The 14,441-nt window shown below is 38.9% G+C and overlaps 2 protein-coding genes and 1 long non-coding RNA gene across 4 annotated transcripts in view; 1 reads left to right on the top strand and 2 right to left on the bottom strand.

Moving 5' to 3' along the window:
- Positions 1–1,797, bottom strand: part of LOC117945016 (neurocan core protein-like) — a 42,749-nt gene extending 40,952 nt beyond the window's left edge. Inside the window, exons 1-2 of the mRNA XM_034872253.1 lie at positions 1,704–1,797; positions 474–857 (exon numbers count right to left, since the gene is read on the bottom strand). Of these exons, the coding sequence (XP_034728144.1) occupies positions 474–857; positions 1,704–1,797 (478 nt within the window). The remainder of the gene's footprint in view (positions 1–473; positions 858–1,703) is intronic.
- Positions 1,798–3,657: 1,860 nt separating this feature from the next.
- On the top strand, positions 3,658–14,176 carry LOC117945243. The gene is made up of 3 exons (XR_004656758.1): positions 3,658–3,668; positions 8,218–8,228; positions 14,102–14,176. It is a non-coding gene; the product is annotated as an uncharacterized LOC117945243 (long non-coding RNA).
- The window catches only part of xrcc4 (X-ray repair complementing defective repair in Chinese hamster cells 4), a 33,782-nt gene continuing 24,336 nt past the window's right edge, over positions 4,996–14,441 (bottom strand). Inside the window, exon 8 of one of the 2 annotated variants that reach the window (XM_034872613.1) lies at positions 4,996–5,289. The gene's annotated coding sequence lies outside the window, so the exon portion shown is untranslated. Of the gene's footprint in view, positions 5,290–12,724; positions 12,858–14,441 lie in introns of those variants that run through there. The other variant, XM_034872612.1, reaches the window with a different exon arrangement.

The following is a 14,441-nucleotide window of genomic DNA, read 5'->3' as shown; positions in this document are numbered from 1 at the left end:
CACCAAGAGAAAAATCTCCACTGACAAGGTGGCACCCAAGAATACAGGAATGGATAAGGTAAAGACATAAGTAGCTTTTGTTCTGCCAACATGATGAATAGTGAATGCCATCCATGTTTGGGCTCTAATGGTGAATTGAGTTGATGGCTGAACACTGAAATTAAAACATTGTAGTATTTGAATGGAAAGGGACCCAAAGTCTCATCTTTTTTTAAGAAGACATCGCCTCTAAAAAAAGAACTGCAAACTGTGGTTACTCTGTGTAACTACTGGGTAGCTGTTGCTATCAAAGTAAGTACTATAGAAGGGCGTCCATAGTTTTCTCACTACGTTTACATTTCTATCACCACTTGTATTGCATTTCACTATTATTAAAACCTTGCAGCAACACCCCTCTACAGTGAGAGAGTAACTTGGGGAAGCAATTTTAGAATATTTTGTATGATGTGGGAAGGATATCGTGAATTTCTTACCATTGACATCAAGGTTTACTGTATCGTGGGTGTCCTCAATTCCATACATGACCTCACACCGATAAGTGCCCGCATCACTGGCCCGCAGCTTGACCATTGTCAATGAGGCGTCACCCACATCCTCAGGGTGACTGGGCACTGACACACGATTCCTGTAGCTGGAGCCTATTTTGATGACTCCATTTTGTGCCACCAGCACTGTGGATTCCACTTCCCCTACTATTTTGGTCCATTTAATTCGTAAGTAATCTCTGCTATAAACAGCCGTTCCATTGGGACTGATCTCGGGTGCTGAGGTTGGGATGATGGAGAAGAAGCAGGGAAGATTTACCTTCCCTGAGAGGGACCCAGTGACTGGTCTAATGATCGATAATGCGTTGGAGGCTGAAAGGCAAAAGCAAAGCATTTTCAAATAATATAAGTGTATTTACTACTGTATCATTTGTTTATTTTTTGCCATTTTTTTGATTTCTTATTGTTTTTCTTCCCCTCAAATATATGTCTGTTCTCATTTTAACCATAAACACAATAAAATGCCTGAGTCATTTACATTGATGGCGTGTGACAACTACACCCAGCCTAATAAAAGAAAACATGCATCATGGCTTAAAAACAGTTCTTGGAAAGTCAAACCTCATCCTTAAAATGTTGGGTGTGGGAACACATTCAACACTGACTGCAGTGTACGTACAGCATGTTTGTATGAAGTTAGAGATAATTGGTTAACCAGTGGAGTCATGACTACATTACTTTATGTTAGGCCACTGCTGATTTCTGTGCATATCAGTTCTCCTTCTAATGTAACCCCTCCTTGGCCAACATAATGCCAACAGGTAAACTCACATAAAAAGATGTGAAATATGTCATCAACGTGCTGCAAACTGAACAATATTATGTATCTCCCTTTTCAAGACCTCCTACTGTACTCTCAGCTAAACACTTGTTGCTGATGTTGCACACCAGCACACCTACATTGCCGCTCTGGGTTAAGGATATTTCATGAAATCCCACATCTTGAATACAGATAGATATTCTCATGAAGGAGATTTGCTTTCACAGTCGGGGTTGGGTCTGGGTGTGGGGAATGCTGTGGAAACAGTGGTGGGACAGCCCCCGAGGCATGAGTGTGTGTGTGTGTGTGTGTGTGTGTGTGTGTGTGTGTGTGTGTGTGTGTGTGTGTGTGTGTGTGTGTGTGTGAAAGGGGGGTGAAACCAGCTGTTATTTCCAGACTTGGAGCTGAGTGTAATTGAAAGGTGTCCATCCGTAGGGAGCCAGGAGAGCCAGGGGGGCCTGGGGGACCCGAGATGTAAACCACATTGGCCATTGTTAATGTGGTTTACACTATCACCCTAACCATTGAGTAAAGCCTCACAGGTTTTACAGGAAGACTGGGGCTTATCCCAGTCTGCTACTTTAGGAACAGAGTGAAACTTTAATGCTGTGAAGTACCGCTGACACATCAGTCAGTTTTCTGCAGATAAGCTAAAGAGTATGGACGCCATCCAAATGAGACCAAATGACTTTATGTTTAATGCAACTCACTGACGTGGACAGAGGAAGAGAAGGAGTAAGGGGAAGGGAGATACGGAGAAGATAAAGAACAGAAAGGGGGGGAGGGAGATTTGGGAATAAGAAAACAGGATGAGATGGGGGAGGGAGGGAGGGAGGGAGGAGAAGCATTTAATCATTCAAAACATACCTGTTGCAGTTGCAGCTTCACAGAGACAATATAACCACAGGATATACTTTATGTATGGTATCATCTGTTGAAAAAATACATAAAAAATAAATATGCATTAGTTAATCAAGGTCTTTAGGTTTTAGTTATTTCAATTTTTTTTTAAGTGTATCAACATGTTTCATAGGAGATAAGGGTTTGGTGAGTTATAATAGAAATGTCTGTCTGATGTATGTTTGTTTTTTTCCTGGGCTGCAGAAGAATTGTTGAAAATATATATTCCTTATATAAAAATGATAAATAAATATAAAATATCCAGACATTGATGAAGCCTAAAATCTTGAAAGGAATCCTCATGATCTAAACTTCCACCAATTTCTTCTCTAGATAATATTGAATTGATCTCTCTCTTTGAATGAATTGATTCCGCCCCCTTCCCCTCCCAGACCACACACACACACACACACACACACGCACACACACACACACACACACACACACACACACACACACACACACATACACACACACACACACATACATACACACACACACAGTGGTGGGTCGCAGTGGGAGCTGCAAACTGTTATAGCCTTCTTTAAAATATAAAAACAAAACACTCACACACTCACACTAGACAATGACAATTGGCAGGAGCACTAAACTATTTCAGGGCGGGTCTCGTCTATGATTACGTAGACGGAAACACCCTAATGGCTTCTTAATTAATTGAAACTTTGGGAAAAGAATAAGAGAAATAGGTCCAGGTCTGTTAAAAATGTATGTAAAAAAAAGTTGAACGATGTGTATGAACTACGGACACAAAAGGTCATTCAAATAAATATCCGCACAATAAATATAAATATACCAATATATCCGCTACTGGGAGCTGAAATACTGATATTATCATCCAGTAAGGAGCTGATTGAAACTCTCACTTCTGTTTTTTGTGCCGTTTCTTTGAATTCTTTCTTTCTTTTTACAGAAACACCTGCTGCTTATTAAAGATAAATACTAATAGCATAGTATTAATTATGTTAAAATTGTAAATGAAGTGAAGTTAACTGTGAAACTCCAACCCGCATGGCTGACTTTGGAACTTCACTCAGCAGCGGGACACACCAGTGTAGGTTATCTAAGGACAACGCGGCATCCCTGAGTGAGTCACGTCAAACAATTTGTAGACTGAGAAGTTAACGGAAATCTATTCATTCGTTGTATTTGTCAAACATTTGTTCCGTATCATAATAAAAATGTTAAGTATCACGAAAACAATGGGCTAAGCCAACAATGCATTAATTTCGGGCAATATTCATATTTCATTAAACAGAAGAAAAACTTACTTTTAAACGTGTTTTACTCCATAAAATAAACAAATACCGATTTACTGTCCTTAAATCCAGTTAGTCCCAGTGCGTAACATGGGTGCGTAAAAGTGCCCAAATGTGTCCACTCCAAATCGGTGCAACAGCACTTATCTCCTCGGTGCGCTTCTCTTTTCTCCTTGATGCTCCGGAGTTCTGAACCAAGCGACAGAAAGCGTTAAATGCTGGCAAGCCACAATTACAATTTTGCCTAACACGCACTGTTATTTCGTCAGTGTCAGAGAGGAGGGGAAGAGTTTCCATTCGAAAAGTGAATGAGACACCTTGGGGAGGCGGGGAAAAAACTAATTTGGCCCTGTGCTGTGCCCGAGAGGGGCATTCTCACCCAATCGGACTGCTCCGAGATCACGTGGATCATATGTGCAGGTGACACATCTGTCATATAACTGTGAGTGTATCTTCACTTTAGATAAGTTCCAAATCTGATGTTTTCATTTATCAAATGAGAAATGTATTATGCCAACCACAAGTATTTATTGTAAGTACTGCATGCTTCTATCGCTTGCTGGATACAATCACCAGTCTTTGATATTGATGCTCTCTCTGTGTGGAGCGCACCCGTCATTTGCAAGGGTGCGCAATGGAAACGGGGTGGTGCAGCCATGTCTCGGGTTGATTTTGAGTCATAACCTACTGTTTGTTTAAACAGCACATTTCTGTCAATATTTGTACGTTGAGTTCTTCCCAACCACCCCATTGAGCCAGTTTTGGAGACGCAGATCTCCTGCTTTTCTGATTTCAAACAAATATTCATATCAATAAAATTCGCCTCAAGAAAAGTTCTTTAAGCACAAGTTTCAATTGGACTGTGGTTGTGTAGCGCAAATTTACAAAAATGGATCACCTGAAATGGAAATGTGTTATCATGATGACTACCTGATGGGAGACTGCAAACAGTGGTTAACTTTGTGCTTGGTTTTTCCACACGGGGGAGAGGATGGACCACCGTTTATCTACTCTTGCCTAAGAATCAGCACAATTGGCCACTGCTAGAAAGGTAGGAGGGCTGGGCTTTTCTTAGCTCTATGAGTGTGTGTGTGTATGTGTGTGTGTGAGATATTTGAAAATATCTGATACTGAGTTGGACTGAACATAAAGTGGACATATGTTGTAAAAAATAATCTGTTGTAAAACCAGAATGGTGTGTTCAATGCCAACCTATACAGCAACCTACATATTATGTTTTTTTAGCTGCCATTTTGCTATCATTTTTGCTTTACACTTACACCTCAGAGAGTAACTGCAAAGCAAAAGGCACCCACAACTTATCAAGATGCATGAATCTTGTCCAGTCCATAAACGAATCAACATTTATCTCCACTTAGATCATTTTAAGAGCAACTGAATATTGTTTCCCTCCAACATACTTGACATAGGAGCAACAGTTTAAAATAATGAACAGCATTAGCAGAAAGGTATCCTGTTTATAGTGTTTGTGAATGACAGCCCAAGAGACATACAGGCTTCTGGATGTGAGTCCAACTGATGGATGGGTCTGGATGCTGATCCTAGTGGAGTGGACTAATTGTTCACAATCAAGGTGCTGCCTTCTGAAGGTGCTCACACCAGCTGAGAGCCGGAGCAGAGGTGATAAGCCACTCACGTAGAAGATTGCCCTTTTTACAAGGCCTTGTAAAAAGTCCTACAAGACTTTTCCATACCTTTGTGCACTGTAATCATCTCAGGGCTCCGCACCAGTTACCCACAGTACATCTCTCCTTTACAAGGCTGGACTCGTCTGGACAGTCAGACTCTGAGAAAGAGAGGAGACCAGAGAAGCACTGGTGAGACAGAGCGAGAAGGCTGGAGTTAACAGCTTGTCAATTTTGACTAATTTCCTATTTCACACAGTACAATCTGCCACTACTGACAAAGACAGATTGCATTCTAATGTGAAAATTTAAGGAAACAGGTTTCATACTTTCACCAACAAACTTGACAAAGAGCTCAAACTGACCTGATTATAGGTAAAATTCTCCACCCGACCCAAGCATATTTAACAGCTACTCAGTTTTAGTTTACAGTTACAGGAATTTTTAATATTTTACTAGTTCACCTTTTCACTTGAGACATCGTTAAGTAAAAAGTTCCAAGTCACTAACTACCATGTAAAACGTCTCTATGTGTAACCGTGGATCTCCTGTTGCCTTTCAGTACCCATAAATCAATGAATCAAAGAGCCAATCAAAGAGTGTTTGATCCTGGTGATCTGCTGTGAGGGCCCCAAGATGACCCACATATCACATAACCCATAAAGGTGGTCTACCTCCGGCCCCATACCACATAAAAGGGGCATTCAGTTTCTCTGACCTCAAGGAATTTGTGCTACTGAAAGTCACAATTTTGAAGGCCAAAGCTGTTCTGATTTTAATGTATTTTATTGATTACACGCTGAAAAGTTTCCATCTAGATCAGGATGTTTCTCTGATTCTGTATGAGGAAATCCTCTTTCTATATATCTAAAGACAAATAGAAGAAATCTGCAATCACTGTGAATTCACCTGAAATGTTTGCTCCTGTTGAAATAGACAAAATGAATAAATAGCAGTGTGAAACAAGATGTGCCATTTAAGTGTCAAATAAAAGGCAAACCTGTGACGTAGAGAGTGAATGCATCTTGCTGTGTTTTTACAAGGTACAGGGAAACAAGCATGTGTGTGTATGTTTTTTGTGAGTGAACCGTGTTTAGAGCAGAACATGTGGGGAATGAAGTTGCCTCAGGACAGACATGAACCTTTGAGCGAGACATAGTAAGCGACAACCATAACTGATTTTAATCATGTTTATTCAGACCAAAACCAGATATTGCACAATTTTTGGCGATATTATCATACTACAAAAGTAGCTTGATGAAAATGGTATTGTACATGTACAGGCTACAGTGTGACTAATACAGGATTTGGGTATTTGCTAGTCACACAGAAAGCAATATATCATCGCATATTCAGTCCTGGCATTTGGTTATAACAGAAATATGAGAAATACATACACACAGTTGATCAATACCTCACTAAAACATGACATTAGCAGTAAAATTAGTGTACATTAAAAGTAAACCAATTGTTATAAGCTAAAACACAAACACAAAAAAAAGATTGAAATATTGAACTTGCATAGGTGGGGAAAATGTTCACATAAATACAGTTGCACACTATACAAGATGTATCTACTGCAATGTATATTATTATTATGTTCCAGGACATCAATATTGATATATCTGCAATAAGTCATGTTAATATATTGGCCTGGCTCTAACACAGGCTATTACTGTGATGCAGGTCTGTGAAATTGTATATACATTTATTTCTCGTTCATTTTCCAAAGGAAAACGATGGACACATCTGCACAAAACTGATAGCAACTAACCTTGCTGGTCAAGTCTAACATGTTTTAGAAGTATTTTAGACAAATTTACAGTAAACTATGAACTGTGTTTTGATAGAAACAGACAGCAGCAGCTCAATGCTACACCCGCCCATTTCTACGACATCCACACAACATAAAAAGATTTAAAAAGAATTAAAAAGATTTAAAAAACATGAAAAGAAGCTGCACACTGCCATAGTGAGGACGACTGCACAAGAAGTGGCACAACTGCCTGGAGTCCTCAGTACCAGGTGTCAATCAGGTAGGCAACAGGTGTCAATCAGCGGGCAGGTGTCAGTCATGGCGCTGACAGCTGGTGGCCTGTCTGACGGCTTTGACAGATACTTAGGTGCGTCTAGTGAGAGCCATCAACCTACTCTACCTTTTATTTATTTATTTATTTAGTGCTTCTTTATTTCCTTTACAGTTTTACATTGCTCTGCTCTTCAGTCATGTGGTGTTGGCAAACTCCAAATGCTACAAGACCAGGTTAAGGCTCCATTTTATTTAAGGGATGTCTTTTTAATTCAGCTCTACTTTGGTTGACAAATTTCTCCCTATGACGCTCCATGTCAATTCAATAAGAACAGGTAAGCACTCACCTTAAAACGTTACTAAAAAACTATAATTGACATTGACATGACCATTGTAGCTGCCTGCCTTGTAATGCCTTGTATGTGCTCTCAATGTGACTATTCTACTTAACCTTGTCTCCTTTGTGTTGTTTTTACTGCATGGACTGCTTTAATGCCTTTAGCATCATCTTTGCTTGCTTGTTTGTGTGCTATCTGTTTGTATGTCTTGATCTCTTTTGCTTAGGCCTGCTGTTATGATAGATGCAATGTAAGGGATTTTAATTTGTTAACCATTGCATTTTGAGGTAAAATCACTTCATAGGTGCTGTGGTGAGGCTGAATCACTAAGACAATAAGGCCTGTCTGTAAAATGTAAAACACACAGGACTGGGTTCAAATAATCGGTTTTCTAACTAAAATTAATCTTTGTTTGAGTGATCTGATATCAATTAATAAAATCTCTAAGCTTTTTCACCATGGATGCGTAAACCACCAGAAACATTTTGGGGGTCCATCCCTAAAGTAAACATTAATCTGGTGCATAATAAAAATATTTGAGGGTTGCTGTTTGCTTGTACAATTTACAGCATAAGTTCTCTGAGAAACTCTTTCATATCCAAGCAAAATTGGTATTGTAACTGAAATTTCCCTAACCTGATATTGAATTAAATCAAAAAAATGTAATCAAATGTGGGATGTGGAAAAAGTGTTAAAATAATGTTATAATCAAGAATAGACAGGAACCACTGAAGTTATATCAAAGTTCATTTTTACTTGTGAACACAAGGAGAAAGTTTCCACACTAGAATCGTACAGAAAATGTCTAACTGGACGCTCTCTACATCTGCTTATTTATACAAAGTGGATGTTAATACTAAGTCATAACAATGTTGATGTTGTCAGTTTATCTCATTCGGTCTGGGAATCTCCTCCGCCTGCTCTGCCCTCAGAAACATCCTGTGCCTTTCACAAGGACAGACGATGGCTCTGTGGTTATCTTGTTTAGAGTGATCAGTATACTATGATATTATTATGCTAACAGTTTGAATAATAATCAGATAAAAAGTATGTATCATAATTTTTCTAACATAAATTATTCGCGACACCCAAGCTTTAAAAGTGCCCTGCCACAAACAAGTTTTTTCTTTGTATCTTTATTTAAATATGTTAGGTCCATTTGTGTTTGTGTATGTTGTGAATGTGAAAATGAACTCTTACCTCCTCTGTCAGCTCTAGCCACTTAAAAGAAATAAGAGGAGAAATCAAAAGTTGGTCAGTCTGATGTCATGTCGTGTTGACTGAGCTCATTACTATTCATGAACATATTCATGAGCTCAGTAGCGCTGGGATGCTGATGGCCAGACTGATTGGCTAGCTGTTAGCGAATCAGATCACGCAGCTTAGCTTGTTAAATAGTAATGACAATAGGAACAAATCGAGCTGAGCCTTCCTTCTGAAACAAGAACATTTTCATCAGATTGAGCCAAACCACCCCAAACCTCAGCGTCAAAGCTCTTGTGAAAGGATCAAGCTCTGATGGTGACTGTTTAAATAATTAATTGAATTTTTACTTTTTGTACAGTAATTACATTTTACACTTGGTTTGTTAGAACACACCTTACACAGGCCTGCAATACACACACAGGCTCAGGTCCAATACATTCACTAATGGAGATGTCAGAGTGAGTGAGCTGCGACTGGCACCCTGAGCTGTGGGGGGGGGGAGAGAACCAGCGACCCTCCGGTTCAAACCCAGCTCCCTAGGGACTGAGCTACATTGTTTTTTTGTTCAAAGAAACAAGGACAGGATGTGAGAGAAGGGGGGAGAAAATGGTTTGATAACCAGAACCAGACCACGTCACAGATCTTTGCCAACTGCAGTTAACCAAATGCATCATTGTGGGAACCATTTTATTCTCTAACCCCATTCCTTCTGCTGTAACATAACCTCTGGGGACTCAGGATTACAGTATTTCAAATTGAGTTTGTGTCATATTTGAGAATTTAGCACTAACGTGTAAAAAGTTTTGATCTGTGACATTTGCGTGACTCCTTATGGTAAAGTCTCCCGGAGGAGTCTTCTCACTGTACTTCAACCACAGAAAAAATGGGTGTGTGAGACAGTCAGTTACTCAGCCAGGCAGCAATTAGGCCTACACAAGAGTAGGCAATGTGGACTTCTTGTCGATCCTTTGGTCTCTGACCAAAAAAAAGTCAAGATAATAACATAATGCATTCCCAGCCATGAGAAATCAAATCAACTGTTGAAAGCCATTTGGGTTTCTTTGGTTTCAATTACCAATTTAAAGGATGTTTTGGTAAAACTGCAATAAAACTCTGTTTCGGTCATCCGTGAAATGCTTGGGTGGCATACACTTATATTTGAAATTGCTAAGTGGTAACTGTACATTGGTGTATTTCTAAGTAGAACTCTTACATGCAAAAACATTAATAGTGATACAAGCCAACACATATGCTAACATTAACAAGCATACATGTGAGTCGGATCTCAACCTTCTCATTCTTGAAGCAGGGTAACAAAATAAGCAGTACACATTGGTAAAGCTTGGTTGAAAGGTTTTGACACATAAGTAACTAAAGAAGAAGAAAAAAAATATATATAAAATATATATATATATATATATATATATATATATATATATATATATATATTTATGTATAACCATTCTTACAAACTGCATTATAATGTCCAAAAAGAGAAAGTTTGCCTTGAGCACACTCTGCAGCAGGTTCTAATTATCCCACACTTAATGTTCAACTACCATCCTGCAGAACATTGGGTTTAATTAAATAATGAGGCCAATCAGTTCGCACCAGCATCTCAAAGAGAAGCCACTCTTTGTTTGCAATGATCAAAAGACTGTTTTAATGACCGGGTTGAAACAAAGCGGATACCATTTGCCACCGGCAAAACTTGTAGACCAGTGCAGAAAAGGCTCCACAACTGGAAGACAAGTCAGCACTAAATGTGAAGTGGAGGTTTATGCATAGTATTGCTGCAATATATGTGGCTTTTATGGTATAAGATGCATAGGTGTAAGAAATGTTATCTCAGATGTACAGTATACTCTTTTGCCACATCATCAATGGATATTCAACATCTGGAAAGTTGTTGTATAATGGTCTTTAACTTATACTTATAAATGATAAAGGCCATGATAGAAGTCAGATGCATGTGCATAGACTAGCTCTTTGGTTTGAAACATTCAGTTTAAACATTAAATTCAAAGTGCTCCAGCAGGAAGTCTTACTGCTGGTTTTCTATTGCCCTGAAATATGTTCCCTCAGTTTTAAACAGCCTGCCCACTGCTTTACTTCCATGTGTGTGCCGCCCCCAGCAGAAACAGCGCTACTGCCCACTGTGAGCAAGAGGACAAACAGGTAATACAGTCTGACACAACTGGCACAATAAAACCAGTTACATTTCTGAGTTAGAAAGATAAATCACCCGATAAAGAAGAAAGTAAAATGTGTTTAATGATTTGCTGATTTTGATTGAATCACTAAATGTGTTTGATTCAAGCAGAAAGGGGGCTGTAGTGCAATAATCCAAAGTGGAAGCATTCACATATTGGTCCACATCTCTGAAGGGTGACTATACTGTCACTCATGGTATTTGATTATATATTCTCCAATGAGTTGTCATCTTCATTTTGTAAACATGTTTTGCCTAGTAGTTTCAGACATTACGGTGTAAGGCGTGAGCAGTGAGAGCACAGCACAGGCCGACAGACAATGACCACTCTGTCTCACTGCAGCTCTGTGGCGGGAAAGCAGGACAACTCCTGTCATTCCCCTGGATGATGGGAATCCTACAGGTGCACGCAGTAAGTGAATGATGATGATAAGCAAGAGACTCAACGTTTAATTTGAGCCTGGCACAGCCTTCAACGCTCTCTCACAAACCGTGTTAACGCATACAACTGCACGGGCTGCTGTTTGGCCCCGCTGATCTCTAGCCTGCTTTTGCCAGAAGGTCATGTTTTTGCGACTTTGTTGTTTTATTGCAAAATGCTATAACATGTGAAGAAAATCTATAGACCAACAGGAATTCAACATTTGCCAGCTTTTAAACATAATTGTTGATTGGTTACACTTGAATTGAAGCTAGTATGACAAACCAACACAGAGTGGGATCATCCCCTAGAATCCATCTGAGCCTATTGGAAGTGAAATAATTTCATGGCTCCAACAGAAACATGTCGCTTTTCCCAATTAACATGCAAATTAATTGGATGCTTTAAACAATTATTAGAGTATCTTTGTAAACAGGAACCTGTGGTAGATACACTGTATGTTTATTACACATTTAGTTATAAAAATGTGTTCACACAGGCCACCATGTACAGCTGCTACAGCTCCAGAAAGATACGTTCTATCTCCTTCCTTTTACTTTTGTATCAACAGAGTTTCAGTTGGAAATACTTTCTTTATCATAATTCTTTAATATTACATTGTTATTAGGGTAAATATTACATATACTGTGTGTGTGTGTGTGTGTGTGTGTGTGTATATATATATATATATATATATATATATATACATATACACACTCACACACACACTACTTCTTCTCAGCGTACACCTGTAAACTAAAAGCATCTCCATAGTGTTGATTTTCACCAAAATGTCTTCCCTGTACAGTATAAAACCTCTCATGACACAAACGTGTCACATGTTAAACCCAAGACGCATCATGTTTGTAGCTTAAATTACCTAAATGGGAAATAACTTTATGATTTAGTAAATGCTGAAAAGGCAAAGTTGCAAAAGGTAAATGTTTATTTAAGTCAAGTTGAAATTAACAAATGTCTTGTGAGACATTTCAAAATAGATATTGACCCAGGCAACATGTGAGAAACATTTACAATATTTCACAAAATAAAATAGTACTTTCTCCTTCATGCATATTTAATACATTTCCGGGGAAACATTTGCTAAAATCAAATACAAATATGTATTCTTGATGACTGAAGACAAAATTTAAAATGTCTTTTAAATTTGAAAAGAAATACATCATGTTCTATTTAAAATAAGGAAAAATCACAAATACAATATCCATTCATTTTCCATTCAGTATAGCTTCTTAATCTTTCACATTTGCTCTCATACTCCATCGGCGCGTTGTCATCATGCATCGTAAATTATCCTTAGAAATTGATCGGGTCTCCCCTTTAGAAAATTCCTTATTATGGACTGTACTGTATACAGTAAAATCAAATCATTTTAAAATCATAAAAGACTGCAGAAAGGTCCAGAAGTCAAAAGGTAGAATGGTCAGATGAAGACTCTGAACAGATCTCCATAGGTTCATTACTGTCAGTGTGAAGCCACACTGTGATGACCTCAGGACCTGAAGCTGGTAGGAGAGGTAAAGGAAGAGGTGGAGGGTGAGGACAGAGAGACAACATAAACCTATTAACCCTCTGCATAACACCCCTCATGTAGTCTGGGCCACAGAACATGTAAGGAATAAAAGGCCAGATGAAAATGAGAAACAAGGGGAAGGTCAAATTATTGTTCGTAAAATGCTAGTTTAGAAAGTGGAAATGAAAGACATGGTGTACAGTTTATTTTCATAATGAAAAGAGGGAGGAAAACATCAGCAAGACATGATGAATAAGCAGCAACAAAGCAGCTTTGGTTCGTTGTTGGTGACACCCTGTTTTCTGGGTGTAGCCAGCTGTTACTCTTTGTCTGGTCTCAAGGCTGAGGGTCTTGGCAGCCAAAGTCAAACTCTTACAAAATTGCCTCTATACTCCTGGTCCAGATTTTCATTACTAGCACCAGTAGTTCCAGAGGAAGCACTGGATGGCGTTAATTGCCTCTAATCACATGGCCACTAACGCATCTGGGCAGAGTCTTGACAGCAGCTCCGAATGGAGCGTGCAGTCTTTGGATTGTTGGAAAAAGATAGCGTTGTTAATTGTCTGTCTTATGATTTATTGAAGTCTCTCATGAGAGCTGTGGCAGGTAATTGTCACAGTTAAAGCAAACCAGATGGCAGTGATTTACTCAGGCGTACTGGGAATTGCTTTCTCAATCTGGGACAAAATCTGGAGACACCTCCAGGACACTGTTGCCTGGTTGTCACTGTTTTGTTTGTATTATGGGGAGGTTGACTAACTTTCTATATACCGGAAGAGGGATCAAGAAAACAAGTTATTAAAGAAAGCCCTAGATTTAGGTCTTTAATCGTGTTAATGATGAGTCCCGGAAGTCATCATTCATTGAGGAGGAGGGTGGAGACAAGACAGGGAGAAAGAGATGCAAAGACCGAAGGGAATAAAGACCAAATATTAAAGTTTGAGGTTTTGTATAATTTTCACAAATAAAACAAATGGCACATTTCAAATGTAACATTCTATCCCCTCAATATAGAGATGCACTTTGCGAAATACAGTTAAATATCTTGATATGAGCCAAGGCTGAATAACATTACCTTGTATTCTGCCCAAGATGAACAGATCAAATGAAAATGATAGAAAGTAATAGCAAGGGTGCAAATGAGAGAAGAAGTGCATGTTTTCACTGGAACTCAAAAGGCTTCTGCTGTCATTGCTTAGTTGGACCAAGTTGTACTACACAATGGAGAATCGGGAGAATCCAAACAGAAGCTGATTAATATCTTAAACTCTGTCGGACCCACCAGTGAGTCCATCTTTCTAAAGTCATGTTGTTAAGATGTTCACACCCATAGACATTCATTTTCTAAATTCTACTCACGAGCAAAAGGATAAATCTTTTTTTTAGTACATGCACGTTTTGTAGGCCCTGTTTTTTAGGAGGAGATCTGAAGACCAGCTGTACATCTGAAACCAGTGCTGTGGTCAGAGGCAGGATACTGTACTGTATCTCGCTAAAGGGTAATCAGTACAATCAATACATCAATAAAACCAGATATTTATGCATAAATGTGCAAGAGCCCAGAGCTGACACTGTT

The sequence above is a fragment of the Etheostoma cragini genome, chromosome 5, assembly GCF_013103735.1.
Source record: "Etheostoma cragini isolate CJK2018 chromosome 5, CSU_Ecrag_1.0, whole genome shotgun sequence".
In the NCBI taxonomy this organism is placed as follows: Eukaryota; Metazoa; Chordata; class Actinopteri; order Perciformes; family Percidae; genus Etheostoma; species Etheostoma cragini.
This window is presented reverse-complemented; position numbering and strand designations above follow the sequence as displayed.